Source organism: Kluyveromyces marxianus, chromosome 5 (genome assembly GCF_001417885.1).
Source record: "Kluyveromyces marxianus DMKU3-1042 DNA, complete genome, chromosome 5".
Lineage (NCBI taxonomy): Eukaryota > Fungi > Ascomycota > Saccharomycetes > Saccharomycetales > Saccharomycetaceae > Kluyveromyces > Kluyveromyces marxianus.
In genome coordinates this window covers 1,279,784-1,306,020 of record NC_036029.1, presented here as the reverse complement: position 1 = coordinate 1,306,020, position 26,237 = coordinate 1,279,784, and the positions used below count along the sequence as shown (strand labels likewise).

At 35.3% G+C, this 26,237-nt stretch overlaps 12 protein-coding genes across 12 annotated transcripts; 6 read left to right on the top strand and 6 right to left on the bottom strand.

Moving 5' to 3' along the window:
* Positions 1 to 212: 212 nt before the first annotated feature.
* Positions 213 to 2,807, bottom strand: CNM67 (Cnm67p; the record flags this gene model as incomplete). Its single annotated transcript, XM_022820621.1, has 1 exon — positions 213 to 2,807. The coding sequence occupies one exon, from the start codon at positions 2,805 to 2,807 to the stop codon at positions 213 to 215; it is 2,595 nt and encodes an 864-aa protein (XP_022677066.1).
* Positions 2,808 to 3,340: 533 nt separating this feature from the next.
* On the bottom strand, positions 3,341 to 5,620 carry SQS1 (Sqs1p; the record flags this gene model as incomplete). The annotated part of the gene is made up of 1 exon (XM_022820620.1): positions 3,341 to 5,620. The coding sequence occupies one exon, from the start codon at positions 5,618 to 5,620 to the stop codon at positions 3,341 to 3,343; it is 2,280 nt and encodes a 759-aa protein (XP_022677065.1).
* Positions 5,621 to 5,901: 281 nt separating this feature from the next.
* Positions 5,902 to 7,257, top strand: ATG4 (cysteine protease ATG4; the record flags this gene model as incomplete). Its single annotated transcript, XM_022820619.1, has 1 exon — positions 5,902 to 7,257. The coding sequence occupies one exon, from the start codon at positions 5,902 to 5,904 to the stop codon at positions 7,255 to 7,257; it is 1,356 nt and encodes a 451-aa protein (XP_022677064.1).
* A 438-nt stretch (positions 7,258 to 7,695) lies between these two features.
* On the top strand, positions 7,696 to 8,331 carry SSU72 (RNA polymerase II subunit A C-terminal domain phosphatase; the record flags this gene model as incomplete). Its single annotated transcript, XM_022820617.1, has 1 exon — positions 7,696 to 8,331. The coding sequence occupies one exon, from the start codon at positions 7,696 to 7,698 to the stop codon at positions 8,329 to 8,331; it is 636 nt and encodes a 211-aa protein (XP_022677063.1).
* A 114-nt stretch (positions 8,332 to 8,445) lies between these two features.
* On the bottom strand, positions 8,446 to 9,948 carry GUD1 (guanine deaminase; the record flags this gene model as incomplete). Its single annotated transcript, XM_022820616.1, has 1 exon — positions 8,446 to 9,948. One exon carries the CDS (start codon positions 9,946 to 9,948, stop codon positions 8,446 to 8,448), a length of 1,503 nt encoding a protein of 500 aa, XP_022677062.1.
* A 1,581-nt stretch (positions 9,949 to 11,529) lies between these two features.
* On the top strand, positions 11,530 to 12,756 carry AIM6 (Aim6p; the record flags this gene model as incomplete). The annotated part of the gene is made up of 1 exon (XM_022820615.1): positions 11,530 to 12,756. The coding sequence occupies one exon, from the start codon at positions 11,530 to 11,532 to the stop codon at positions 12,754 to 12,756; it is 1,227 nt and encodes a 408-aa protein (XP_022677061.1).
* A 1,203-nt stretch (positions 12,757 to 13,959) lies between these two features.
* On the bottom strand, positions 13,960 to 16,419 carry POP1 (ribonuclease P/MRP protein subunit POP1; the record flags this gene model as incomplete). The annotated part of the gene is made up of 1 exon (XM_022820614.1): positions 13,960 to 16,419. The coding sequence occupies one exon, from the start codon at positions 16,417 to 16,419 to the stop codon at positions 13,960 to 13,962; it is 2,460 nt and encodes an 819-aa protein (XP_022677060.1).
* A 1,051-nt stretch (positions 16,420 to 17,470) lies between these two features.
* Positions 17,471 to 18,775, top strand: ADE12 (adenylosuccinate synthase; the record flags this gene model as incomplete). The annotated part of the gene is made up of 1 exon (XM_022820613.1): positions 17,471 to 18,775. One exon carries the CDS (start codon positions 17,471 to 17,473, stop codon positions 18,773 to 18,775), a length of 1,305 nt encoding a protein of 434 aa, XP_022677059.1.
* A 123-nt stretch (positions 18,776 to 18,898) lies between these two features.
* ALG9 (dolichyl-P-Man:Man(6)GlcNAc(2)-PP-dolichol alpha-1,2-mannosyltransferase) lies at positions 18,899 to 20,551 on the bottom strand (the record flags this gene model as incomplete). The annotated part of the gene is made up of 1 exon (XM_022820612.1): positions 18,899 to 20,551. One exon carries the CDS (start codon positions 20,549 to 20,551, stop codon positions 18,899 to 18,901), a length of 1,653 nt encoding a protein of 550 aa, XP_022677058.1.
* Positions 20,552 to 21,228: 677 nt separating this feature from the next.
* PHO13 (4-nitrophenylphosphatase) lies at positions 21,229 to 22,164 on the top strand (the record flags this gene model as incomplete). The annotated part of the gene is made up of 1 exon (XM_022820611.1): positions 21,229 to 22,164. One exon carries the CDS (start codon positions 21,229 to 21,231, stop codon positions 22,162 to 22,164), a length of 936 nt encoding a protein of 311 aa, XP_022677057.1.
* Positions 22,165 to 22,403: 239 nt separating this feature from the next.
* MGS1 (ssDNA-dependent ATPase MGS1) lies at positions 22,404 to 24,083 on the top strand (the record flags this gene model as incomplete). The annotated part of the gene is made up of 1 exon (XM_022820610.1): positions 22,404 to 24,083. One exon carries the CDS (start codon positions 22,404 to 22,406, stop codon positions 24,081 to 24,083), a length of 1,680 nt encoding a protein of 559 aa, XP_022677056.1.
* Positions 24,084 to 24,436: 353 nt separating this feature from the next.
* On the bottom strand, positions 24,437 to 24,844 carry YPD1 (Ypd1p; the record flags this gene model as incomplete). The annotated part of the gene is made up of 1 exon (XM_022820609.1): positions 24,437 to 24,844. The coding sequence occupies one exon, from the start codon at positions 24,842 to 24,844 to the stop codon at positions 24,437 to 24,439; it is 408 nt and encodes a 135-aa protein (XP_022677055.1).
* Between the last annotated feature and the right edge of the window lie 1,393 nt (positions 24,845 to 26,237).

Genomic DNA, 26,237 nt, shown 5'->3' with positions numbered 1-26,237 from the left:
CTCTATTTATTTTATTGGTAATTTAAGCCTTTTCTCTTTTCTAACTCATCGTTTTCCTCCTTCTCATAATATATATACATATATCTTTGAATGTAAAATGGGCACTTTTTTCAATATATATATATATATATATATAAAATAGTACAAGAGCACAGAGTTTAAACCGCTGGAAAATTCGGCATTTCTTCTATATACGAGAGGCATTTCGCATATTACACAAGTAACCTTTCTGCAACAGATTTATATAAATCGTTTAAGCACTTTTCTAGCGGATGTTGAATCGCCTTAGCATTTCTATGTGACCAGTAGTTCTCTAAAGCTATTTTTGTATACGCCTTGGAATCAATTTCTTGATGGAATATTAGATTGTGAATTCTATTAGCAAAATGGAAGCAAATTGTTTTCTCATACCTTAGCATTATATTAACTAAAGGAAGTTTAGTTGCAAGTTTTGAATAAGGAATATCAAGTAAAGCAACAATATTTTTGATAGTGTTTTCACATTGAACAAGACTTAAATTATCTACCCTGTCAAGTTCCAATTTTTCGTAAGATTGCTTATCCATGTGAGTATGAGTATTTGATAAGCTTTCGGAAGTAATTCTATCACTGATATTCCCTCTTACTTTATCATAAGTCTTGCGGAGCTTTGTTAAAGTCGTTTCAAGATGGGCCACAGAATTTCTCATATTAGAAGAGATCTCTTTTTCGTTTTGTAGTTCAAGTGTCAAACCCTTAACTTGGGTGGCCTTTTCACTTAATTCATTGGTTAATGCATTAATACGTTGGAGCAAGGAAAGATTTTGTTCTGTTAGATTTTTGAAAGAATCCTCTTTGACTGATAATTCAGATTTACAGATTTGAGATTTGAGAGAACTAACCTCTGAAGTTAACTGATCCCGTAAAGTTATTAGCTCTTCCTTTGATTCTTGAATATCACTTATCTTATCTAACAGGTCATTAATTTTCGAGTTTTTGTCACGAAGTTCTGCTTGTAATCCAGTAATTTCTTGTGTTTTCTCCTTTAAAGAAATTTTAAGGTCATTTTCAATAAAGTTTTGTAACTCCTTTAAGTGCTGTTCATCATTTTCTGTCTTGAATCCAACAATCTTTAGAGATTTTAGCCACAGTTCACACTTTTCTATAGACTCCGATTCATCAAATAATTTCATTAAATGATTACCAATACTGGTATTGAATAAAGTAAGATTCGATATGAATTCTATCAACCTTTTGTGTTCGCTTTCTAACAAAGCGAATTTTGCATCCAAATCAGCTAAATTCACTTCTAGAGTTTTCTTATTATCCAATTCAGCTTTTAACAGGTTGATCTCATTTTTCAAGTTTTGTTCTATACTGATCTCTTCTGTTAACTTTTGACTCAACTTTTCCACGGTGCTATTCTGTTCTAACTCTTTGTTACTCAACTCTCGTAGTCGTTCGTTCAAATTTGTTACAGTGTTGTTTAGCTCACTCTCTTTTGCAATTAACTCTTCCACTTTGGTATTAAGGCGACCTTCTTGATCGCTTAACTCTTGAATTGTATTATTCAAATCTCTTTCTTTATTAACAAATTTCTCCTCATTTTGCTGAAACTCTTCTATTCTCTTATTTAGAATTTGTTCTTGATTCTTGCATTCCAAGAGCTCCTGAGAAAGAGCTTCTTTTTCGGAATCAGACTTACTCAATCGTGCCGAAAGGTCCTCATTTTCAACATTTTTACTTTTAATAGAGTCTTCCATTAGTTCAACACGTTTCAAAAGACTCTCTTCTTTCGCACTAAAATCATTTTCTAAAGATTCTATACGAATTTTGATTTCTTCATCTTTTTTTGCTAAATCTGCTTCAGCTTTCTGTAACAAGGATTTATTTACAAGTCCAGCTTGTAATGATTTTGTAGCTTCTAGTTCCTTCTTCAAATTTTCAATTATCTCCGTATAATTTTTTTCCTGGACCTCTAGCCGTTGTGAAAGCATTTCAATTTTAATATGTAGCTCTTTTTCCGATTTTTGTGCAAGATCTTTGTCCTCTTGCATGTTTTCCACTAACGATGAATATTTTTTCTTTAGCTGAGATAATTCTAAATCCTTCTCAGATAATCCCATCATCAATTTTCTCAATTCATCATCTTGCTCAAATCTTACCTTGTTAATATCGGCTAGGTCTTCTTTGAACTTACATAACTCATCCCTTAGGCCATTTGAATTCTTTTCTATTGATCCATCATTCTCAACCAAAGATTGTTTACGGGAAACTTGCAGTTTCTCTTTCAGTAAATCTTTTGGTTGTGCATTGTCAAACACATTTCCGTCAAGTTGAATTTGTTTGACCTTTGACAGTGGGGTGGATTGAACCAGCAACGGGTCTTCAATTATATGCTCTTTGCCATTATTGAAATAATGCGTTTTTGATACCTGTACCGATGGATTGTTGACGTGAATCATTTTGTGGCTATCATTGTTTGCTTCCGATACTTTATTTAATTCTTGCTCTTTTAGTATTGGCGAATGCGAAGCAATATTTCCGTATTCTTTCAAATTTTCAGTTGGGACACCTTTAAGTTGGGTCCCTTCTATTTGTGGTAATGTTATACTGTTACCTTTATCAAACTGCTCTGCTTCCGCAAGTAATCTCTTTTTACCAACTAAAGTATCCATGAAGTCATTGAATTTAAGTGGTGATTGCGAGGATTGCCTCTCTAGTGTCAGCTCAAATTCACTATCTGTATAATCGAATTTTTCTTCCTGATTTGGATCGGATTGGTTTCCAATGATATTAACTCGTCTTTTAGCAGAAGGCGAAAGCATATTCTTTAAGAAAGTTCAATGATACTAAACTACGTTGGAACTTTTAAATTAGGATACACGATTTCACAAAGTATGTTATTGCTTCTTATTACTGTATATCTTCTTTTATACGGTATATTACACTAAATATTCGTTATTGTGTTTATTCGCAGGTTATTGTTCTTTTCGTTTGTTTATATTCTCACGTAAATAGTTCTGCAAAAATGGCAGAAAGGCAGGTAGGAAAGAACAAAAACAAAAAAGACTTTGTGGTTTGTGGTAACAAAAGAACCAAGCATGGCGGCAAAAATCAAATCAAACCAATGAGTCTGATGAGAATGGTTTCTGAAATATAAAGTTTTAAATTCTCTTTAAGAGTCTATAAATACGTAACAAAGGAAAAAACTGCTAAATAGTTTAACGTTGATGTATAAAAAACTTAGGACATAATTCTCTCTGTTTGCATTACAACACCTGGACTTTGATATAGAGGTAGGATGGTTAAATAACATTCGGGTTTGTTGGTTAGTTTCCAATATTACTAATATTTTACTTTAAGTATGACGGAGACCAGACTTGGATTTTTTAACTTTCGCCAGTATCGGTTCTTGAATACCTTTATTACCCTGAGCACCAAGACCTTGTCCTGTATTCCATCCCAATTTCTCTAACATTCTTCTCCCTACATTGTCCGACCCAATTTCGGGTGCATCTTCTCCAACCACTTGACCTTCAGTAATATTAAACTTGGCTTTCGGTACTTTGAGCCTTACAGTACGGTTGAAGGTTGAAGATTCTTCGGATGGTACTTTTCTATCAATTCTCATAAAAACAGGACGCTGTCTGAGTAATTGATTAATAATGTGATATGCTGGCTGGTTGTATTTGGTCTTTCTTGTCTTCTCGACATAAACTTTCGTAGATTTTCCCCTAGATATAACAGTCGATTTCATAAAATAATTATAGGCAAATTTACCGACGACCTTATTTCCATGAGGGTCTAGAGGGGGGAATGTAATGGATTTGCGATTACTATGATAAAAGGATTCGAACTCATCTTTGATATTTTGAATATGTAGCCCATAAGGATATTTTTCTAGTAAGTCCAATGAATTATTGAATGCTGCGGCAATAAAATCCTCTTTTGTTCTTCTTTTCTTTGTTTTATTTGTCTCTCTATTGGTGAATTTATCTTGTAACATCAACCTGGTCTCATTGTCTAGAGAAGTGTCATCATCGAATATCAATTGTTTATTTCTACGCTTTCCTCTAACTTTAAGTGGCGATGTGTCATAGATTTGATTCCTATCTTCGGAATACTTGAGAGTATATTCAATAAGATCATCTAGATTTTCGCCTACATCTTGAAGGTCCGATTCAACACTTTCAGCTTTCTCCGACTCGTCAGTTTCAGAATCTTCAAATGGTATATCTGAGAAATCGGAAGAATTGGAATTTTTTTCAAGTAATGAGTCGTATAAATGTTTGAAATAGGCTGCCAAACGGTGCTCGGGTAGACCCATTTCTCCTGCCAAATCACACATGGTCTCTTGGTCTACCCATCGTAATGTACTATCTCCATATATATCTTGACATGATATCTGATAAGAACGATCATTTAATCCTAAACGAATGTTAGAGACAAATATTTTACCGATCGAGGAAGCAAAGTCTTCTTCGCAAAATCCAAATTCTGGCTCTTTTTTTGAAGGTGAGCCATCAATATCCGTAATTACCTTATTTTCAGGTTCTAAGTTCGCCGTTTTCATTACTTGATCTTCAATGGTTAATGACTTCATGGAATTATCACATTGGTCCAAATTACTTCTTTTAATATTATGGTTTTCATGGTAACTTGTGTAAGAGCCTATTCCTGTACTAATCTTTTGCATTTTTTGTTGGGAAAGTAACGGTTGTTTATACTCGTTTATTTCATTCTCTTCATCCGATGAATATTCATCAGAAGAGTTCTCTTGAACATTTTTCATGACATTTTGAACGTATTGGTAAAAAGGATGATATGAGCCCTTTGGTTTTTTTACTTCAATACTATCATTTCCGAGTCTTTTAAGGTTTAATTCAACGTTCCCTACTTTTAGAATAGGTTCAAATGTAGTACATAAGTTCTCTTCTTCTTCTTCTTCATCTGCTTCATCATCTGCTTCTGTTTCGTCTTCAGATTCAGTAAGTAATTTTTTATAACTATCTGTATTCACTGTGTTATCACCATCTAAATCAACATAAAATATTTCATTATTATCAATTGCATCATCATTTAGATTTTTTTCTCTTTCTATCGAGTCACTCTGCTTATTCTGCGTTGATCCATTTGATAATTCATGTGTTTGACATTCCCTTTCCGATTCTCCTATGGATTCTTCAGAAAAATCTTCCGTTGCTATTGCAGACGAATTTATTGACATCTCTTCTAGAGATTCTTTTGATGTTTCGATAGTATTCGAGTCATCTATCTCTTTATTCTTTTGGATTAGTTTCAATATTAAATCATGAGATGGATCATAAATTTCCTTTGCTTTTATGAATTCCACTGGCCTATGTCTAAGTGGTAATCTTATATCCTGTAAGTCATCATCCATAACTCGTCCTGGTCGCAAACCTCCTGACTTTAAGGTATTTTTTTTTTTATGTTGACCAAAAAAATAATCTTCTACCATATCTGGATTCATCAAATCTCCGCCACCTATTGGTAAGAACTTCTTCTTGGCAGTCTGCCCAGTTCTTCGCATTTGCTTGTTCTTCCCCGTCCTTTTGCTTTTAGACTTGACATTACCTTTAGTTTTGTTCGAGTTGAAATGTTTATGTCTCTTTGCCATAACTTAAACTCTTAGATGATTTATAGCTCTAATGTAAAGATCTCAAATTAATTGATTAAAATAGTTGTTCAAACTCAGTAGTCCTTTTAAAGTTGTTAAGAACTGATATCAGTTAATTTAACTTTTTTTAATTTAAAATATATTGGCCATATTTTGATGTACTCAAAAATGTGTAACATAGAAAGTAAGAAAAAGGGTACTATATAGGAGAGAGTATGTAGCGACATGTTTAGATAAAGAAGTCTGGCGTGCTTCTGTTCCAGATTTTGCAATAAATCGGCATGGAATTCCTAACCAAAATAACCCAACAACTTGGGTTGGTAGGTGAAATAGATAAAGTTGGATCTGTATTTGTGTTAGGGGAAGAATACAGACCTTATATCTTTAAAACTCAAGGGAAAGCAGATGATGCAGAAACTGCCTTTGGAAGCTTTTTAGGCAATGCGCAGACAAACCCTCAGCTTCTATCAGATATTGAAACAAGAATATTTTTCACTTATAGAACCCAGTTTACTCCTATTCCAAGAGACGAAGAAGGACCTTCGCCGATTAATCTTACTCTATTCTTCAGAGATAATCCAATAAACACACTAGAAAATGTACTAACTGATCCAGATAGTTTTTATTCGGATATTGGTTGGGGTTGTATGATACGAACTGGTCAATCTCTCTTAGCTAATGCCATTCAACGGGTTAAACAGACTAGGGAGTTCAGAGTGAACCTTGAAAATATCGACATTAAAGAAATGAGTATCATTCAATGGTTTCAAGATGACTGGAAGTACCCACTATCTCTACATAATTTTGTTAAAGTAGAAGGAAAAAAGTCTGGAATGAAACCTGGTCAGTGGTTTGGACCTAGCTCTACAGCAAGAAGTATTCAATCTCTAATAAACGATTTTCCCGATTGTGGGATAGACAGATGTTTAATTTCCCCACAATCGGCTGACATATACGAAGATGAAATGATTAGAGTGTTTGAAGAAAATAAGCGTGCAAATGTTCTCCTATTATTCGCTACGCGCTTAGGCGTAAATGAAATCAACTCCATATATTGGTCAGATATCTTTCAGATACTAAAATCATCATATTCTGTGGGGATCGCTGGTGGTAAACCATCATCTTCATTATACTTTTTTGGCTATCAAAATGACTATTTGTTTTATCTTGACCCTCATCAAACGCAAAGTTCTTCACTAGATATGGATGATAATTCTTATTATCGGAGTTGTCATGGTCACCGCTTTAGTAAAATTCATATATCAGAAACCGATCCGTCCATGCTACTTGGGATGCTAATTTCGGGAAAAGCGGAATGGGATTTATTTAAGGACGAGTTCAAAAATAGTAGAATAATTCAGTTCGTGGCTTCTAAGCCTAGTGATGATATATATGAAGGGGTTGATCTATCTCCAGGCTCCGTATCTGTTCACTCCATTCAGTCAGATCTTCAAGACACCGGGGATTACATTGATGTTGGAAACTTTATGTCAGAAAAAGCCAATTCATCACAACCATCAAAAAATGAAGAATTCGAAAATGTTAAATGTAAAAATCAGCGTATCTTAATCTGTGAAAACCCTTCTGAAACAGAAATAGAACAGGTTCTGGTAGAAGATTCTACGACAGATAACTAATTTGTTGTTTTATTTTCATCTTCATTATTATAAAATAATAACATATCATTGCATGTACTACAAAAAAATGCTAATTCCGTTGAATTGAGAAGATATCTGAAAAGTCAATAGCGCTGAACCATGGTTTGTTCCTTGCTTAGTTAGTTCTTTTATATATGGTACGTAAAGTTATTTAGGTTCTGGAAACCTTCATATTGCCGGGTAAGATATATCAAAATATACGTTTTTAAAATTGAATATATTTTAGTGGTAGGAATGAAACTGTGTATTCAAGAATATTTCAAACTTATGAGAGAGCTATAATAATAAATTATTTTAGTATATATAGTTTACTTGAATAGGAAGGGATTATGAACTGCCTTCTATTAATACATTAGGTAAACAGGGATACTAACCTCTTGATTTAACATACTTACCTTAAACATACAATTACTGTGAATGAGTAGCGATATGAGTAAAACTAAGAGTAGCTCAAAGTTGAAATTTTGTACCGTGTGTGCATCTAATAATAACAGATCCATGGAATCTCATAAAGTCTTAAAGGAAGCAGGATACGATGTTTCCAGTTATGGTACTGGTAGTGCTGTTAGGCTACCGGGTCTCTCTATAGATAAACCTAATGTTTACCCTTTCGGCACGCCTTATAACGATATATACAATGACCTACTTTCTCAAAGTGAAGATAGGTACAAACAGAATGGATTATTAGAGATGCTTGATCGTAACAGAAAACTAAAGAAGGCCCCTGAAAAGTGGCACGAGGGAAAAAAGGTTTTTGATTTTGTTTTCACTTGTGAAGAAAGATGTTTTGATTCGGTTTGTGAGGATTTGATGAACCGTGGTGGTGTAATGAACTTAATAGTCCATGTCATTAATGTTGACATAAAGGATGATAATGAAAACGCCAAAATTGGTGGGCGAGCAATATTACGATTGGCCGACATGCTAAATGCCAAAGTTTCAGAATGTGAAAGAAATGGTACGCAGTTTGAAGATCACATGATGGATGTATTTACGGAATGGCAACAAGAGCATCCAAAATTACCATTAACGTACTCCGCAGCATATTATTAAAGCCCTTTTTCTTCTAATAATATTTGTAAATATTATGTATCACTGCATATATATATATATATATATATATATATATATCTTGTGTGAACAGCCGAATTCAAAGCGATAATTAACTCACGTTTTAGAATGACATAGTTTTCCTTGAATCCATACGCTTTTGATATTTCTATCATCTCCGTTAAACAACCACTTCGCAATTATATTTTCTACCTTTAATCTTTCCTTCCTTAAAAAATTACTACTACGATTAACTTGCTGCCAAGGGAAGATAGCTACGTTACTATTGTGTACGCATAGATTAATCAATTGGGCATCGAATTCCTTTCCGACGTCAAATGATCCAATTTTTGAGTTAACATTTAAGACATTAGCACCACCTTGTGTAGCAAGATATAATACATCTGCAACTGATAACTTACTCTCTTCCTTTTTTATTGGGTCGTCAATGGACATCGCCAAATGTCTAGACACCAATAACGCTTGTCTTGCATTTTCAAGAATACTGACGCTATATCCACCCGATACATCAGAGCCAAGCCCTACTTTTAGTCCCTTTTTTAGTAAATGCTTTACTCTACATTCACCGGAAGTTATCGATGAATTAGAAATAGGACAGTGAGAAATTCCGGAATTGTTAGCAGCTAGTAAATCAATTTCAGAATCACTTAAATGAATACAGTGGGCAAAAACTGATTTATCAGTCAAAAGGCCAAATTTGTGATAAACATCTGTATAAGAGTTGCAATCATTAAACAACTTTCTAACAAATTCGATCTCATTGATATTCTCGCTTAAATGTGTTTGGATAGGCAGCTGATATTTTTCAGAAATCTGACCAAGAAAAGTCATAAGTTCTGCAGAACATGCAACTGCAAATCTTGGTGTGATAATTGGCTTGATTAAAGGACTGTTTAATTCATTTAAAATATACTCTATCACGTCTTCCGATGATTCCTTACAAGTATCTAGCGTTTCACAATAATAGCTTGGAGAATTCTGGTCCATACAGACCTTGCCAATGAACGCTCTTTGACCTTTTTCTTTACAGATTTTAGCCATTATTTTGGATGATTCTGAATCAATGGTCGTATAATATGCTGCACAAGTTGTACCATGCTTTAAAGTTTGTGATATAACAGCATCATAAGTTAAGTTCGATAGAGCTGTGTCTGTTAACGATGATTCCAAAGGAAAGGTGTATGTTTCCAACCAATCTAATAAAGTCGAATTTCCAAATATACCACAGTTTGGATATTGAGAAGCATGTATATGTGTGTCAATAAAACCAGGAAAATAAAATGTATCAAAAGAATCGGTATTTCCGTTCTCGAAGCTGGAAACGATGAATATTTCGCTTTCTTTTAAACATTCATCATATTGTAGAGCAGTAGAAATAGGGTCTTCACATTCTTCAACAATGAATTTAATAACACCTGTCTTTGAACATACTCCTACTGCACATTTAAAACGTATTCTTAAATCACCTAATTTGGGGGTATCAATGAAATTCCCGTAATGAACAATCAATCGATGTGCTGTAGGCCTATGTGATTCCAATGTAGAAATGTCATTTTGTTTATTATAATAATCGTTTTTTGTGATTGTGATAGGTGCCATGGTCAGTTATTATATGGTGCAATTTTATTTGTTAACTAGGGTCGTTTTCACAAAAGAATCAATCGACCTCCCCTAAATTGTGTAAACACAAAACAAAACTTAAATCTGAACCAAACGAAGACTATATTCGTATTCACATACGTATTTATATGTGAAAACCATACAAACTTGACTGATAATGACTTGGAAAATCTTAGAATAGTCGTTATCTATAAGTCCTGATATAATAATATACATATACATAGAATACAGGGTTTAAAGTATATCGACCACAATCGCTGATAAACCAGTAATTAATTATACGGGAAAGCCGTAATGGATGCCGGATAATTTTAACAGAAGTCAGAGAATTTGTTAGCAAGAAATTAATGTGTTGCAAATCGTGCTGGCGAACGTGAGGATTATATCGTCTAACCTTCGTACGAGGTCACTAGTAGCTCTCCTAAGACGCTTAATTATACGTCTCTTATCATATTGATTTCCATCGATGTTATTCAGAATGCGGGATGCTCGGGATTGCCGTATCGGAATATCCGTTCTTTTACAAAGAATAAAAGGATATTAATTAATCTCCGTACGGAATAGCCGGTATCATACGCGACTCCCAAGCATATATCACAAACTACGGTTAGTTTGTTGTTCTGAGAGAATACAGGACCGACAGGACAGTAGGAAAATAATAGCTAGGTAATTAATCTGACATCCCAATTAGCGATGAGATTGTTTTTACTAGAACACAGGGAGGGGATAAAAGAGAGGAGGATTCTGCATCCGAGGATTCATCACTAAGTTAGCGTACCATCATAAACGATAAAGGGACATGATAACACTACTAGAAGCTATAAAGCTATCGAAGCTGGTAACAACAATTATTCTTATGCGAAAGGAACACGCTTCATGATTCGTGTGCATCATGCAGTAAATTAACCTTGAAGGGACATTGCAGCGTCATATTAATGATCTTAAGATGGATCACATACAAAAACATTACGTTCAAATACTTTTCAAGAGATTCGTAACCGTTTTTTTTTTTTTTTTTTTTTTTTTGAATTCGAACTGAAAAAGTGTGAAAAGAGATGATAAATAATAAGGTAGTATAATAATTTCATCACGTGAATAGCAGTGGAGTAATTTTTTTTTTTTTTTGTGTCCAGTATCAACGTCGTCAACCCACATGTATGAATGGTTAATATTCAACTTACGGAGACTAATAAAATGCACCAGTAGAAACGTGAATATGACTACATAAAAAAAAGAAAGAATTTGTATAACGTTGTGCTTGAAGTCAGGTATTAATACCTAAGAAGGAGTAACACGATGCCCAAGATATAATGTCATCCATAAAAATTTCTTAAATGGATACCAAAGAAAGAATTTGCAGATGTCACATAATTGAGAAGTGTATTTCATCCCCTTTTCATTGACTTTTACATCTTACAGGTTTTTGACGGCAGTGAACACTAGCCGCGACTTTAAAAATTGGTATTGTTGTTACTTTGAAGCACGACGGTATAAGGGACAAACATCCATTAGATATTAATACCACATCGTAATATCTTTGTTTTTAAACTCCAATCGACAATGATTTCTCCTATTATTGCCACTGGTTTGCTTTCGGGTTATATCCTGATAATGGCATTAATGCTTTCCCAAATTTCACACGTGTCTAACATGAAGTCAAACGGCAAGTCTGATATTGCTCTAGATTTTGTAAGGGTTAAGCGAGATTTAATTGGACTTTACGGTAAGGATCTTTTTGAATACTTTAAAACCACGCTTCCACGATTACCTCCCACTTCTGATTTCGGAAATTCTAATCAACCGCTAAGGAGGACTAATATATCAAGATTATACGATTCCTTTCATAATTATCTTTTTTTTGAGAGTGGTACATCAGTGGTACAAAAATTGACTCAAGATGTCACTATAGTTCCAAATGCTCATTCCCATAATGATTACTGGAGATCCTTGCCATTGTTTGAAGCCCTTGTATATGGCATTACAAGCGTTGAAGCGGACGTTTGGTTAACTGAAAATGACACTTCTTTAAGTGTCAGTCATGACCGCAGGCATATTGATCCAAAACATAAGACCCTTGATTTATTGTACACTTCACCCATACTTAAAATGCTAGACGAAGTCAACGATAAAAGTAAAGATTTCTCTGGAGATAACGATAAGCAATCTTTACATGGGGTTTTTTACGGTGCTTCATCACAGTCATTACAACTATTGATAGATTTTAAATCAGAGGACAATTCAAAGACATATTTCGTGTTAATGAACAAATATCTCAGACCTTTTGTTGAGAAGAACTACTTGAGTTATGTGGACTTAATTACTAATGAAGTTGTTAAAGGTCCTATGACCATAGTATTGACAGGGAACTATCCTAACGAAACAAATATTTTAGATAATAGTGAACAGGGAATTTCTGATGAAAAAGAGGGTCTAGGGTTTTTTGCAGACAATAAACGCTATGTCTTCTTAGATTTACCATTGCATGACAAGGAAGCACAAGACAAGTTACCAACTTCTGTTTTGGCTTCGGCTTCTTTATCTCAGTTATTAACTTCATGCCACTCTTCACCTTATATCGCTAAATTTCATGGTCATTTGTCAGATAACGAAGTGAAATGCATTAGAACATTCATAGAGCACGCGAAAGAAAATAATCTGACTACAAGGATTTGGGGCGTCCCTGAATGGCCAGTATCCAGACGTAATACATTGTGGAATCAACAATATTACGACATACAAGTTGACTACATTAATACAGACGATTTAAAGGCTATATCGGAATTCTAGCTGTAAAATCTATTTTGTATCCATCTGTAGTATGGTTCTGTTGATAAGAATCGCAACAGAATCTACTTGCTTTTATAAAATACGTACTACACTTTTACCAGTATTGGCTTCTCTAGTAATCACTTGCCTTCAAAACTAGCTATCCACTGATGGCCGTTTTTGCTTACGGCAAAAATACTGAATTGAAGGGAAGGATGAAATGGGTTTCTCACTTTCAACAGAACGTGGCAAACCCTTTCTCACAAATGAGTTACGATAGAAAAAATTATGTAATGAGGAAATTCATCGTGTTCAAATGGAATAAAAGTATTCAAACGATGGCACAATGAATGCCTCACACATTGAATATATTTCTTCTGTAAAAAACAGTGAAACAAATTCTCAAAAATTTTAAGATCCACCCGTCTTTACCACGACCATGAACTTTCTTTGCAAGCTTCCTGAACTGGAACAACATTGGAAATGTATATCACATACCTATTACCTCCAATTGTTTGAACGAGGTACTTTCGTACCAAGTCTGAACAACAGATCAATAGGAGCAAATACACGCCCAACACTGTTTAATCCAGAACATTGAAATGAAACTTACAGATCATAGTGATGGCTCCCCCAGCACTGACTTGTAATCAGTACCATGCTTCTCCAGGCAGAAGGGAAAAAGGGCCATTCAACTGGCACTAGAGAAAATCTCAAGTTACCAGAAGAATGACGGGGGAACAAGACGTCAGCAGATACCAGGCTCGCTCAATGTGTGCTTATGTGCAGGAAAGCTGTACAGAGAAAATATGTCAACTGAAAAACCCATCTCCAGTCGAATGATATCCTCCGAAAAGGATAACACTAGAAGGAGATAAGTTCTATTCCAGCATTTCCTTTAGAACCCCGTATCCGACCAATAGACTTCATGATCTCCATTGGCATCTTAAGGTAAGTATGAGGAGAGAGGAAAAAAAAAGAAGCTTCAAAAAGTGGTCATTTTAAAAGAGAAAGCTCCAAAATCCAGGTTGGCTCTTTATATATTCGAAAAAAGTTTTCGAGAATATTAAAAAATTCAAGAAATCCACTTGAAGAGTTTTATTATTCCGGGTAACGATATTATATTTAAAGGCCGTATTTTTACTTCTCTTAGGGGTTTATATATAAAATGTATTCTCTATAAAATATGGCTCTTACAGTCAAAACTGGCGGTTCAATAATAGTTCAAATCTGTAATTGATACAACTTCACCAACCTATATACAGTTTCTCCACAATTTCTAATTAGAAAGAGATTTTCATTTTTGTCCTGAAGGGCATAAGCCGATACAAATCCAACTCCTGAACCTCTTCCCTGTGATAAATTAAATGAACCGCTTGTTAAATATCCAATGAGATTGAAGCAATGAGGTACTGGTTGTATATTGTCATGCTTGATTTTCCCATTACTCTTCAGAGTACCCTTCAAAACGTTGGTCCAATATGATTTATCTTCTTCTGGAATTGCATATATGCGGGCGTGATCTTTTGGGTGACCTCTTCCGATTAGTGAGCAACTTACTGGGATGATAGGTAATGATTTAGAAATAATTGAATGCTCAACAATTGTTTCCACTGTTCCTTGGAATATATGCACTGGAAGGCTTGTACTCTCTCTGTTTTTTTCGTATAGTTTGAATATATCGATGACGTGTCTAACGCTTATTGTTCCACTATCAACATCAAACGTACTGGTTCTAGATGGGTTCATATAATCAAGTTTTTCTTTTCCCAGAAATTTTAAACCATTTTGCAAAATTCTAAGGAAATTCCAATCACAACAAAACGGAGATCCTAACTCACCTTTAACTAAGGATTCTTTATGAAGAGAACCTAATTTCATATAATTAAGTCTTTTAGATGGTGGTTTACGATTCCAAAGTTTCTGTAGGACATCTTTTTTATATACTACATCTTCATCGTAACCAACCTGTGTAAATGGATAATCAATGGGGAAGTTTAAGCGCCTTTGTTCAAAGGCCAACTGCTGGAATTGTTTTATTCCCATGTGATATACGCGATTCACCTTATTGAGTTGATACCAAAACGGTAAAACCCAAAACCATGGTATTATTAAGGTCCATTGTTGAGATTCATGTTCTTTCAACAACAGAATCGGTATTCTTGAATCATTATTATTAGAAGGGATTAAGTTTGAGTGACCAGTTGATGACTTCATAGCAGCGCGCCTTGCTGCTAGTTGTTTGAGCGTGCTTTGACCCCTATATGATTCATTCCGTCCTTCTGCATCTACCAGCTTGTTGAGAGTTTCCGATATTTCTTCTTCAACAGACTGATTTTCTAATGAAAGAATATCATCCTCAGTGAGCTGTGATTTTTTAGAGCACGCTTTCGGGTTCACTAAGAATCGAGGATCAATAGCATCAAAAGCAAACATTATCTTTTGTGGTAACACAGTAGTGTCTGTAACAGATGATACTAATTTGAACTGACGATACGACTCAGATGTACTTGCTGATCGTAAGATGTGTGATAACGCATATAATGATTTACCACCAGTGATGGTAATTGATCCTAATGAAAAACGACAGTCTTGAACGCAGAATTCATTTGAGTCCAACTCAGAGTTGAGATGTCCGAAAACCTGAACGTATATGGAAGGATGGAGACGTATCAAAATTGAGTTAGGAGTGCACCATAGCAAACTACATGGTCCAACACATTCACTGTCTAGATACATCAAGCCCGTGAAAAGCTGCCTATTGATATACTTGGGAAGAGATGCTCGTCCTTTGGTTAGCTGTTGTACGAGTTTTTTTAGTTTATTGTGATCTTTACATTGTATGATCATATCACACATGAAACTGGTGTCACACATCATAGCACCATCTGATGTGGCGACATTTCCTGCTAACCGATGTGTTAATCTGAATATTTTTTGGGTTGGAGACCAAGGAAGATGAAATCCCCACCTCTTAAACATATGTGATCTTTTAGCGTTCCATATATGAGTAGGAAGCCATGTAAACACCTTTTGTCTTTTCATGTACTTCACACGACCAAGAGGTTTCTCTGCCAGGGTGTTGAAACCTGTGCTATCATATGAGCCAAGTTTGTTGTTGAGTTTTCGTGAGTTAATAGATCGGGCAGCTTTTATTTCCTTTTGCAACAGTCTGATTCTTGACCTTAGAGTACCATTTGTGGTTGGAAGATCCTGAGGAATACCCAGCTTCATAGATTGAGTTTTTGATGCTAATCTCAATAAATTAACCATCATTCTTGCCCTATAAAGTTTTCTGGACGAGAGACCATGCTTTCGTTTATCGAAAAGATGACGAGTTCCTTGAGTGAACTGCTGTTGACTCTTTTTCATCTCTTTCAATGCACGATGTCTAAGCCTTTTAGGAATCCTTTTCACATTATGGGAAGCAGTTCTTCTTCTAAGTTTCCGAGGAAGCACTTGGAAAATCCTTGTTGAAGAGGATTGCTTCGAATTATGTACAGCTTGTTGCAATTGTTTGATTTCATATTTTCTAGAAGACACGAATGAAGGTATATTAAGAATTGAACCTGATTCAGAAAACTCTTCGGGATTCACTGATGATGCTTCTGATCTTATTTGTCGAGCATTTCTAACCTTATCTCGCTTGAATTGTTGACTTTTGGTTAGACTCTTGGGGGGCATACTACAAATTATATGTCTCTCGTCCCTTAAAAGATCTGGCGGAGTTTCAAGGGTTTAAAAAGAACTTCCTTGTTCTTCACTTGAGACCATCTTCACGAACATGAGATGTGATGAGCTTTTTCAATACTATCATGAAATATTATTATGTATTGAATTTTAATTCTGGCTATGAAAAGAAATTCAGATCACGTGATCTATGTGGAGAATATCCGGGTTATAGGGAAAATTGAATGATTAACCTTCTTCAGGTTCATTACAATGCTCATTCTTAATGCAAACATTTCGTAAAGCGGTATATAATGTTACGAATATTTTTAACGCAAAATCTGCCTGTTCCCGGATTTGGCTTTTCTTTTGCAGCTTGATAACACGTGAACGTAATTTCCTGAAAGAAATCAGAGTCAAAAATTAAATTACACTAATAAAAATAAATATATTGAAATTAATTGTAATTTGATGGATAGCGGATGCGCTATTCAAAAATTCCTCAACTTAACATGATGTAATATTGCTTAACCAGTTTCAATCTCTCTATTTGAGGCGCCGCCGGGAAAGTTCCTTTCCGGATCGGAATAGCCGGTGTCTCGTGTTCCTTCTTATTAAACAATAAATGGGGAAATTAAGTACACTTTAAGACGACTTCTGGTCAAGTTAATCAAATTATTGTTTACAGACCCTGCAAAGAAAAAAAAAAACTCACTTTTATTGTTGTGTATGCTACATATGTATATATACCGAGTTCGAATGCACTATTTCTAACTTATTCCCTTCTGTTGGCGCTTGTTGTAATGTTTCGTGCTCATATCTTGTCCCCTATAAACTCACATTCTGAATCAAAACCGTTTTATAGCCAAGTCCTTTTTCAAAGTATTTTTTAAGAACTTTCTTAAATAACAACTTAATTCCTTTTCATCTTGTTCTCTTTTATGCAAATTGTGTTTGTAAGTTCGTTTATTTTTATTAGATAGCAACGTTTTAACTAGCGTTCATAGAGTCCGAACTGTTGTGAGCTGTGGAGTGTTTCTGAATCTTAAAAAAGTCACCAACTAAAATGGTCAATGTTGTTTTAGGTTCCCAATGGGGGGACGAAGGTAAAGGTAAGCTAGTCGATTTGTTAGTTGGGAAGTATGATATTGTTGCTCGTTCAGCAGGTGGTAATAATGCAGGTCATACCATCGTTGTGGATGGAGTTAAATATGACTTCCATATGCTGCCTTCCGGTTTGGTAAATCCAAATTGTCAGAATTTAATCGGTAATGGTGTTGTTATCCACATTCCTTCTTTCTTTGAGGAATTAGAAAATTTGGAGAAGAAAGGGCTCAAAAATGCTAGATCTAGATTGTTTATTTCCTCTAGAGCTCATTTAGTGTTCGATTTTCATCAAAGAACTGACAAATTAAGAGAACTTGAATTATCTGGTGCTTCGAAGGACGGTAAGAATATTGGTACTACCGGGAAAGGTATTGGCCCAACCTATTCTACTAAGGCTTCTAGATCTGGTATCAGAGTTCATCATTTGGTAAATGATGACCCTAATGCTTGGGAAGTCTTTGAAACAAGATACAGAAGATTACTCGAAACAAGACAAAAACGTTACGGTCCATTTGAATATGATGCTGACGAAGAATTGCGCCGTTACAAAGTTTACAAAGAGCAATTGAAACCTTTTGTCGTTGATTCAATTCCTTTCCTTCATAACGCTATTAAGTTAAACAAAAAAATCCTAGTTGAAGGTGCTAATGCATTGATGTTAGATATTGATTTTGGTACTTACCCTTATGTTACCAGTTCTAATACCGGCATTGGAGGCGTTATTACTGGTCTTGGTTTACCTCCACGCACCATCGAAAAAATTTTTGGTGTTGTTAAGGCTTACACTACAAGAGTTGGTGAGGGCCCATTCCCTACTGAGCAATTGAATGAGTATGGTGACATGCTACAAACTATTGGTGCTGAATATGGTGTTACAACAGGCCGTAAGCGTCGTTGCGGATGGTTGGACTTAGTCGTTCTGAAGTATTCTACTCTAATCAACGGTTTTACTTCTTTGAACATCACTAAACTTGATGTTTTGGATACTTTCAAGGAAATCAAAATTGCTGTATCTTACTCGTATAAGGGTAAGAAACTAGAATCCTTCCCAGAAGACTTGTTAATCTTGGCCAATGTAGATGTCGAATATGTTACTTTACCTGGATGGGAACAAGACATCACAAAAATCACTGAATATGAAGACTTACCAGAGAACGCTAAGAAATACTTGAAATTCATTGAGGATTTCTTAGAGGTGCCTATCGAATGGGTTGGTACTGGTCCATCCAGAGATTCTATGTTGCATAAAGACGTCCAAGTTTGAATGTCTAATAGAAGTAACATACAAAAATGGCATGTACTGTACGTTCTTTTTATTTCCAATGTATATATAGACATATACATATTTGATCATAAAATACTAAAGACTAGATTAGATTAGATTAGATTATACCTCTTGTTCAACTCGAGAGAAAATACAATAATCAACATATTTGACCCCGTAGTACTTTGATATCACAGACAAGACTGGCTGGGGAAGTATTGATAAAAGTTTTTCTGGTACTTGAAATGCTCTTCCTAGGAACTTAGAAGAGGATACATCGACAAAGTTTCTGCACAATAGCGGATGCCAATCATTAGTTTCAGTCGGATTTACAATATCTCTCGGATTATTAGATGGTAAGTTCAAGTCAACATAATAGTCACATGTAGTGATATCAACTAATTTTGAAGAATCAAATATATTTTCATTGTTCATTCCTTCAGGGATATATCTTATTCTGTCCTCTATTGACCCAGTCTCTTTAAAGTTCCCTGGTAATAACCCGTCAAACCCAGACTGGACGAATTCTAATCTATAGTTATCTGGTAAAAGTAATGAAGTAGGGAAATGGTACCACTCGCGGCCTGTACAAACTACTGTCTCAGAAGCACAGTTTGGAAGAGCAGCATAAATCTGAATAGGAGCGGTATAATTATTAACCAATGCAATGATACGGGCCATTGATTGGAGTAAAGTCAGTCCAAATATAACGAATTTAAGCAACTTCTTTATACGATTCCAGCGAATAGTTGATGAGACGTGGTATAGACCCACTGCGGAAAGAAGAGAAATGATCCCATAAATGGGGTATAAGAAACGTTCTTCCTTATGCGGTTGAGCGAAAAAAACATTAAACCAAATGAAGAGGGATCCTGAGATGGGCCAAATGGAGAGATGGGTAAATCCAATAATTGCAAATATTAATGTAGTGATAGGAAAGTTCAGTAATAAGTTTTGCACATAATAATGCCATGGTTCAACACCAAAAATATTAGGGCCCGATTTTTCCCCCGCTGCGAAAACATTATAAGTTACAATGTTAAGCGGCACAACAGTGAATTTTCCATAGAATATAGAATCGATTGTGGTGACTATTGAAGAGACTAAGCAAAACACGAAAAAAGATGAAAAACTTGCTCTTAAGGTGTCTATAAACCTGTGTGTTACAGCATAATGGATGCAGCTGGTGACCGAGAGTACCAAGGAAAAGGGCCATCCTAAAATACCTCCCAATAGAACAAAAAAAATTGATTTCACAAATGCAGATTCTGTGCCATTGGATAAGTAACGTAGGGTATACTTTAGGTAACCAAGGGTGGTAATCATAGCAAATGACGAAGGAAGTAGTTCAACACTAGAATGGAACCAACCTGGATTAAACAATTGAAACAAAAGCCACATATTAGAAACTTGAATAGACATTGAAGTTTGTAATTCTTTGCTTAATGCATATTCGAAAATAAAACTAACAATACCCAACACTGACCTGGCAGCATAAAACAATAAAACTTTCTTTTCAATTAGTTCATTAAGCGGTTTTAAGATGCTAAATAATGGTAACAAAAAAGCCCATGATCTAATCGAATACTCCGGAGAGTATTCCCATGTCTGCTTTCCAAATCCTCTCACCAAAAGGTTTAATGGTTCCCAATAATTGAACGTTTCATCACAATCTGATATTAAAGAGTAGTATGGTTGTATGAAGACACGAGATACAAACAAAAAGGCCAAAAGTAAAGGTCCGTATAGCTTGCACTTCTCGTCTCGCAATACCATTTTGAACGTACTCAATAAACTTTATGTTGCCGCAGTTGAAAGAAAACAATACGCGTTATTAAGACATAAATTCTGGGAATGGTACTTTCTACTTTCTCATCACCTATGGTATATACCATGTTACACCTTGCAATAACTATTTGTGATATATTTTCACATAATAAACAAATAAAGTAAGTGTATACTTTGAAAATTCTGATCATGTGATCGATTTATAGTAAATCAAACATGGAAGTATGGAAGCAGACGATGTATAGATGAGTGTGATACTTTGTTTAATATCATTGGGGGAGGTAATTCTGTTGATTAGCAGAAAGGTCAAAAAGCCGTACGTAAGTGAATGCTGCTAAATCCGGTTGGCCGGTGGATTCTTATGGATTATACTTTACGTGCGCCATTTCTTTTCATGCTGTATCATTTCTTAAATTACCCTTTCTCTCTGAATATTTCTGAATGACATTTGACATCACTTGACAACGGCTGGTCGGTCACAGGTGTTCATAGATAAGATTTTGTTATAAAAATCAATTGTTATATAAAACAATGTTTAACTATTGCATTATCCTTCTAGTATTTGATTACTGAGTATCATCCTTCTAAGTCATTGTTTGATTAAAAGCTACTTACTCCATTTACTTGCTATAGCAATATCGAACAAGTTCTATATTTCAACGAAAATGACTGGTACGAAAGCGAATACACCTATTAAAATCCAGGACAAGACTAGCTCACTTGAATTTCTGAAGAAGTTTGACACCTTTTTATTTGACTGTGATGGAGTGTTGTGGCTAGGTTCTCATTTGTTACCCGATGTTGTTGAGACATTAGATTACTTGAAAAGCTTAGGTAAACAACTTATATTCGTTACCAATAACTCCACTAAGTCCAGGCCTCAGTATGTCAAAAAGTTCGCAGGGTTTGGTATAACAGTGACTGAAGATCAGATTTTTACATCTGGTTATGCGTCAGCCCTATATGTCCGGGACTTCTTAAAACTTCAACCGGGAAAAGATAAAGTGTGGGTTTTTGGAGAATCTGGTATCATAGACGAATTGACCTTAATGGGTTTCGAAGCTTTAGGAGCAGGTGACCCAAGACTTGACGAACCATTTGATACCAATACTTCGCCATTCCTTAAGGACGGCTTGGACGAAGATGTGAAATGTGTCGTTGCTGGACTAGATACTAAAGTTAATTATCACAGATTGGCGATTTCTTTGCAATATCTAAGGAAACCTGATGTCCACTTTGTCGCTACTAACATTGATTCGACTTTCCCCCAGAAAGGAATTATTCTTCCAGGAGCTGGTTCTACCATCCAATCTTTGGCTTATGCTAGTGATAGAACACCCGAAGCATGCGGCAAACCAAACCTTAATATGCTCAATGCAATTGTAAAGGCTAAGAACTTAGATAGATCCAGATGTTGCATGGTTGGTGATAGGCTAAATACAGATATAAAGTTTGGTGAGACCGGGGGGTTGGGTGGAACCTTATTAGTATTGACAGGAATTGAAACAGAAGAAAGGGCTTTGGATACCGCACACGAGCATCCTAACCCAAAGTATTATGCTTCTAAACTAGGAGACCTTTATGAATTCACCCATCAATAGTTAAAAGAGGAAACATAATATCATATATGTGACTGGAATGTTACTCCACTAGATACATTTTTTTTATTAAGTTATTACTCTAATCTGTTATGTAAGCGAACATTAAAGTATAAAATTTCAAATCGTTAACTTTCATATTAACAATAATATTGATACAGTATTTTAGTAATATCAGTAAATCACACACTTGTAAAAGCACACATGTGTAGACACAGAACTATAAGGCCCCCGTAATACTGATGAGCCGGACGGAACAGACCATAACTTGTCCTATATGTGGGAAGAAAGTAGCGTTCCTTAAAATCAATGCTCATTTAGATGAGTGCACTGAAGAGCCCAAAAAAACCATTCATCAGCCAACACTCCAAACTTTCCTTGGAAGTAAACGGAAACATGAAGAAATTACAATTCTTGATGACCCCGATTCTTCTAGTGAATCATGTAAAACTAGAACCTCAGAAACCAATGAGGCAAGCAGTCCAAACTCTTCAATTAAAAGACAGAGAATTCTAAACCAAAGGAAACCTATTATGGATGGGGCAGATTTTGAGACTAAACAACTATTAAAAATACAATATTTGCCGTTAAGCGAAAAGCTACGACCAAAATCACTCAACGACTATATTGGACAACAGCATATACTCAATAGGGAAACCGGTTCTCTATATTTATATATTGAAAAAGGAATAATACCATCTATGATTTTATGGGGGCCTCCTGGTGTTGGTAAGACCTCTCTAGCGAGGCTATTGGCATCTACAATTAACCAGGATCTAAATGCAACATCCAAATATATCTTAGTAGAGACTAGCGCTACCAAAGTTAACACCACCGAACTCCGAAATATCTTTGAAAGAAGTAAAAAAGAGTATCATTTAACGAAAAGGATGACCGTTTTATTCATTGATGAAATACATCGTTTTAGTAAGTCGCAACAGGATGTATTATTACCTCATGTTGAAAATGGCGACATTATTTTAATTGGAGCTACTACGGAAAATCCAAGTTTCCAATTGAACAATGCATTATTAAGTCGGTGCCAATTATTTGTACTAGAAAAACTGAACGATAAAGAATTAAAAGTTGTATTGACGAGAGCTATAGCAATGTTGAATAAATTTCGGTCCTTGGTATGGAATTGTACTACGCCTTTAAAGTTTGATGATCAGTGCTTTTCTTACATTCACAATCTTGCAATGGGAGATACACGACGAGCAATCAATCTATTAGAACTTTTGGAAATTTCAACTCGATTTAAGATAGACGGGCCTGTAAGTATGGAGAAAGTAAAAGAACTTATTCAAAGTAGTGGTGAACTTCGAACATATTACGATACCCATGGAGAAAACCATTATGATACGATATCTGCCTTTCATAAAAGCGTAAGAGGTGGCGATGAAAATGCAGCATTATATTATTTAGCCAGGATGCTACAAGGTGGTGAAGATCCTCTTTTTATTGCTAGGAGAATGATCCGAATAGCTAGTGAAGATATCGGTTTAGCAGATCCATCTCAATTGCCGTTTACAGTAGCTGCTCATGATGCTGTAATAAAAGTAGGTTTGCCAGAAGCAGAACTAGCTCTCGCTCAGTGTGCTGTCTCTTTATGTCGTGCCAATAAATCCGTGGAACTATATAGAGGATGGAATAAATTAAAAGCTATGCTTAAAAGCAACGCTTATGGTTCAGCAGATTGTCCCATACCTCTTCATATCAGAAATGCACCAACAAAAATGATGGAGGAATTAGGATACGGTAAAGGCTATAAATACAACCCTAACTACAAGGGGGGTAAAGTTTCGCAGGAGTATTTCCCTCAGGAATTGATTGACCAATGTGGTCGCAAAGAACTCTTATTTTTAAATGGGGAAGCGCTTGGCGATATGGAAGATCCTGATCTTCTGAAGGATAAACCATAAAAGGATACATTCATCTATTATGTATGGTAAAGGCTTATATCATTATAGTATATACAAAGTTATTTCCATTAAGTAAATCTACCAGTACATATAGGAATAAAAACTACAATTTTCCTATGACACATGACAGCGAGATAATAAGTGATTTGAGTGCTTGTGAAGTCGCCTGATTAATAAGTAGTAGTATATCTGGATCTTCTTTCTTTATTTAACATTTTAGAACATCTGGTGAATAAAGACGAAAAAAGGAATTTAATGCGAAATCTATACCGCAGTTTCGATAAATTCAAGTTGATGCAAGGTAGAGTGATGCAATGGAAAGTTGCACAAAGGCGTTAATCTTCAATAAAATATCAAAATTTGGTGTTATAAAACTTTCCCAACTCTTCTTTCGCCAATGCAAACTCTGTTTGTGAAAGAGCCAAACATTGTTTGATCAGCTGTAAATACTGTTCATCCGATATACCAGGACCTTCCTTTTTCTGTCCGTAGTTTTGTATTCTTTCACATACCCATGCAATCCTTTGAAGTCCAAGCGATGCGGAGGAGCCTTTTAAAAAATGACCCAGTTGTCCAAGCTGGTCTAGGTTTTTATCTGTGTTTATATGCTCCTCCATTTTCTCAAATGTAGATTGGGCTTGTTCGAAGAATTGTATCAGCAATGATTGTGAAAAACCAGCATCATCTTCATCCATGGATACAATTTCATTGAGAATATCCCAGTTAATTATATGATCTGGAATTCGAGTATTTTGTGCCATTTAATAAGTTAACCACGATATATCTTCTTTAATTTCTCTATTGATGATTCAGCTCTAGAACTGACAAAAAATGGCTATTTGTATTGGTTAACAATAGTCTTCTGCTGTGTTGTTAATATAATTCAGAAAATGAGCCCTAGGATAAAACGAGACAAAAATGGACTAACCCTTGATGTTGGTTCAAATTTTGTTTTCTATAGATTTCCAAACAATACAGTGATGATATATCACCGAAATTTTGGACACACGGGTGGTTTTGTCTTTAATAAGTAGATAATGAGAAGCTGGAGAGATCGTCAGTTTTCTTTCCACTACACCCTTAAAACAACAAAATAAAGGTGTCTTGGTAGCCCGGGTTATTGATATTATAATTCTCAAATGTTACCCACAAATCCCCAATAGCTAGTTAAGCAGTTTTGGTGACAAGTGGCGTTTAGAGACTGAAAATTAGCGCTTGGCTCCTCGCTATCAAAGATACCTGATGACAAAAGAAGCAAGTATGAAAAGCTAGAAGCAATGAAAAAAAGTCAGAAAAAAAAAAAAAAGATAGACGATAATAGAGCAAAGGATTATATCAATGCCTGAACTGACAATTTTTCAGCTATCTAACGAGGTACTCGGTCAAACTTATCTTACGTAGTTTTTTCTTTAGGGTCAATAAGGCTGAATAGTTCTTTTAAATTATCTGTAGAGTTGAAAACTATTTAAAATTATGTTGCACTCGAAAAACAAAGTGGAAAAAGGCGACCGACTCACTGTCTATATTTTTATGCAAAAAAATATATGTGGTGTAATTTGAATTGCTCAATATAAATTAATTACGCAGATTCAAACGGGTAAATAGCGGTAGCTAAAGCTTTTATTCTGAGACAAACCTCAATCTTTTATACCAGGTTTATAAGAGATGTTGGTGCATATACATATTTGGACTCTATTTCAATAGCTAGAGATGTCTCTGTCTTTGTTCTACAGAGAGTTCCGTACTCTTTCCTAGAATAATGGTACATTGTCAAATTTAACTAGTGAAAGAGGATGCCATTGCACCATCAAGTTTGCGTGAAGAATGGGAGACTGTGGTAGATCAGAGCCTTAGCGTCTTTTTCGGGTAGCAACTTTCATCTTCATTTTTGTTACCTCCCTCGATTTGCCTGTCAGCTTTTAATTTTTGATTTGCCGAAAAGTTTAAGCACTGGGCTTCCAGAAACTGTGACAGAAGCCGAAAAACAGCATGCAATCGCCCATGGGCTTAACAATCAATGCAATAAAGCGTACGGCAGTTGTTGAATTAGCCATGTTGTGAAAGCGCAGTTTCGAACAACCTGTTAATCAAAACATTAGTTGCAATCTATACACTATATCTTTGAACCATCTATTTTAGGGCTTCGGGATGTAT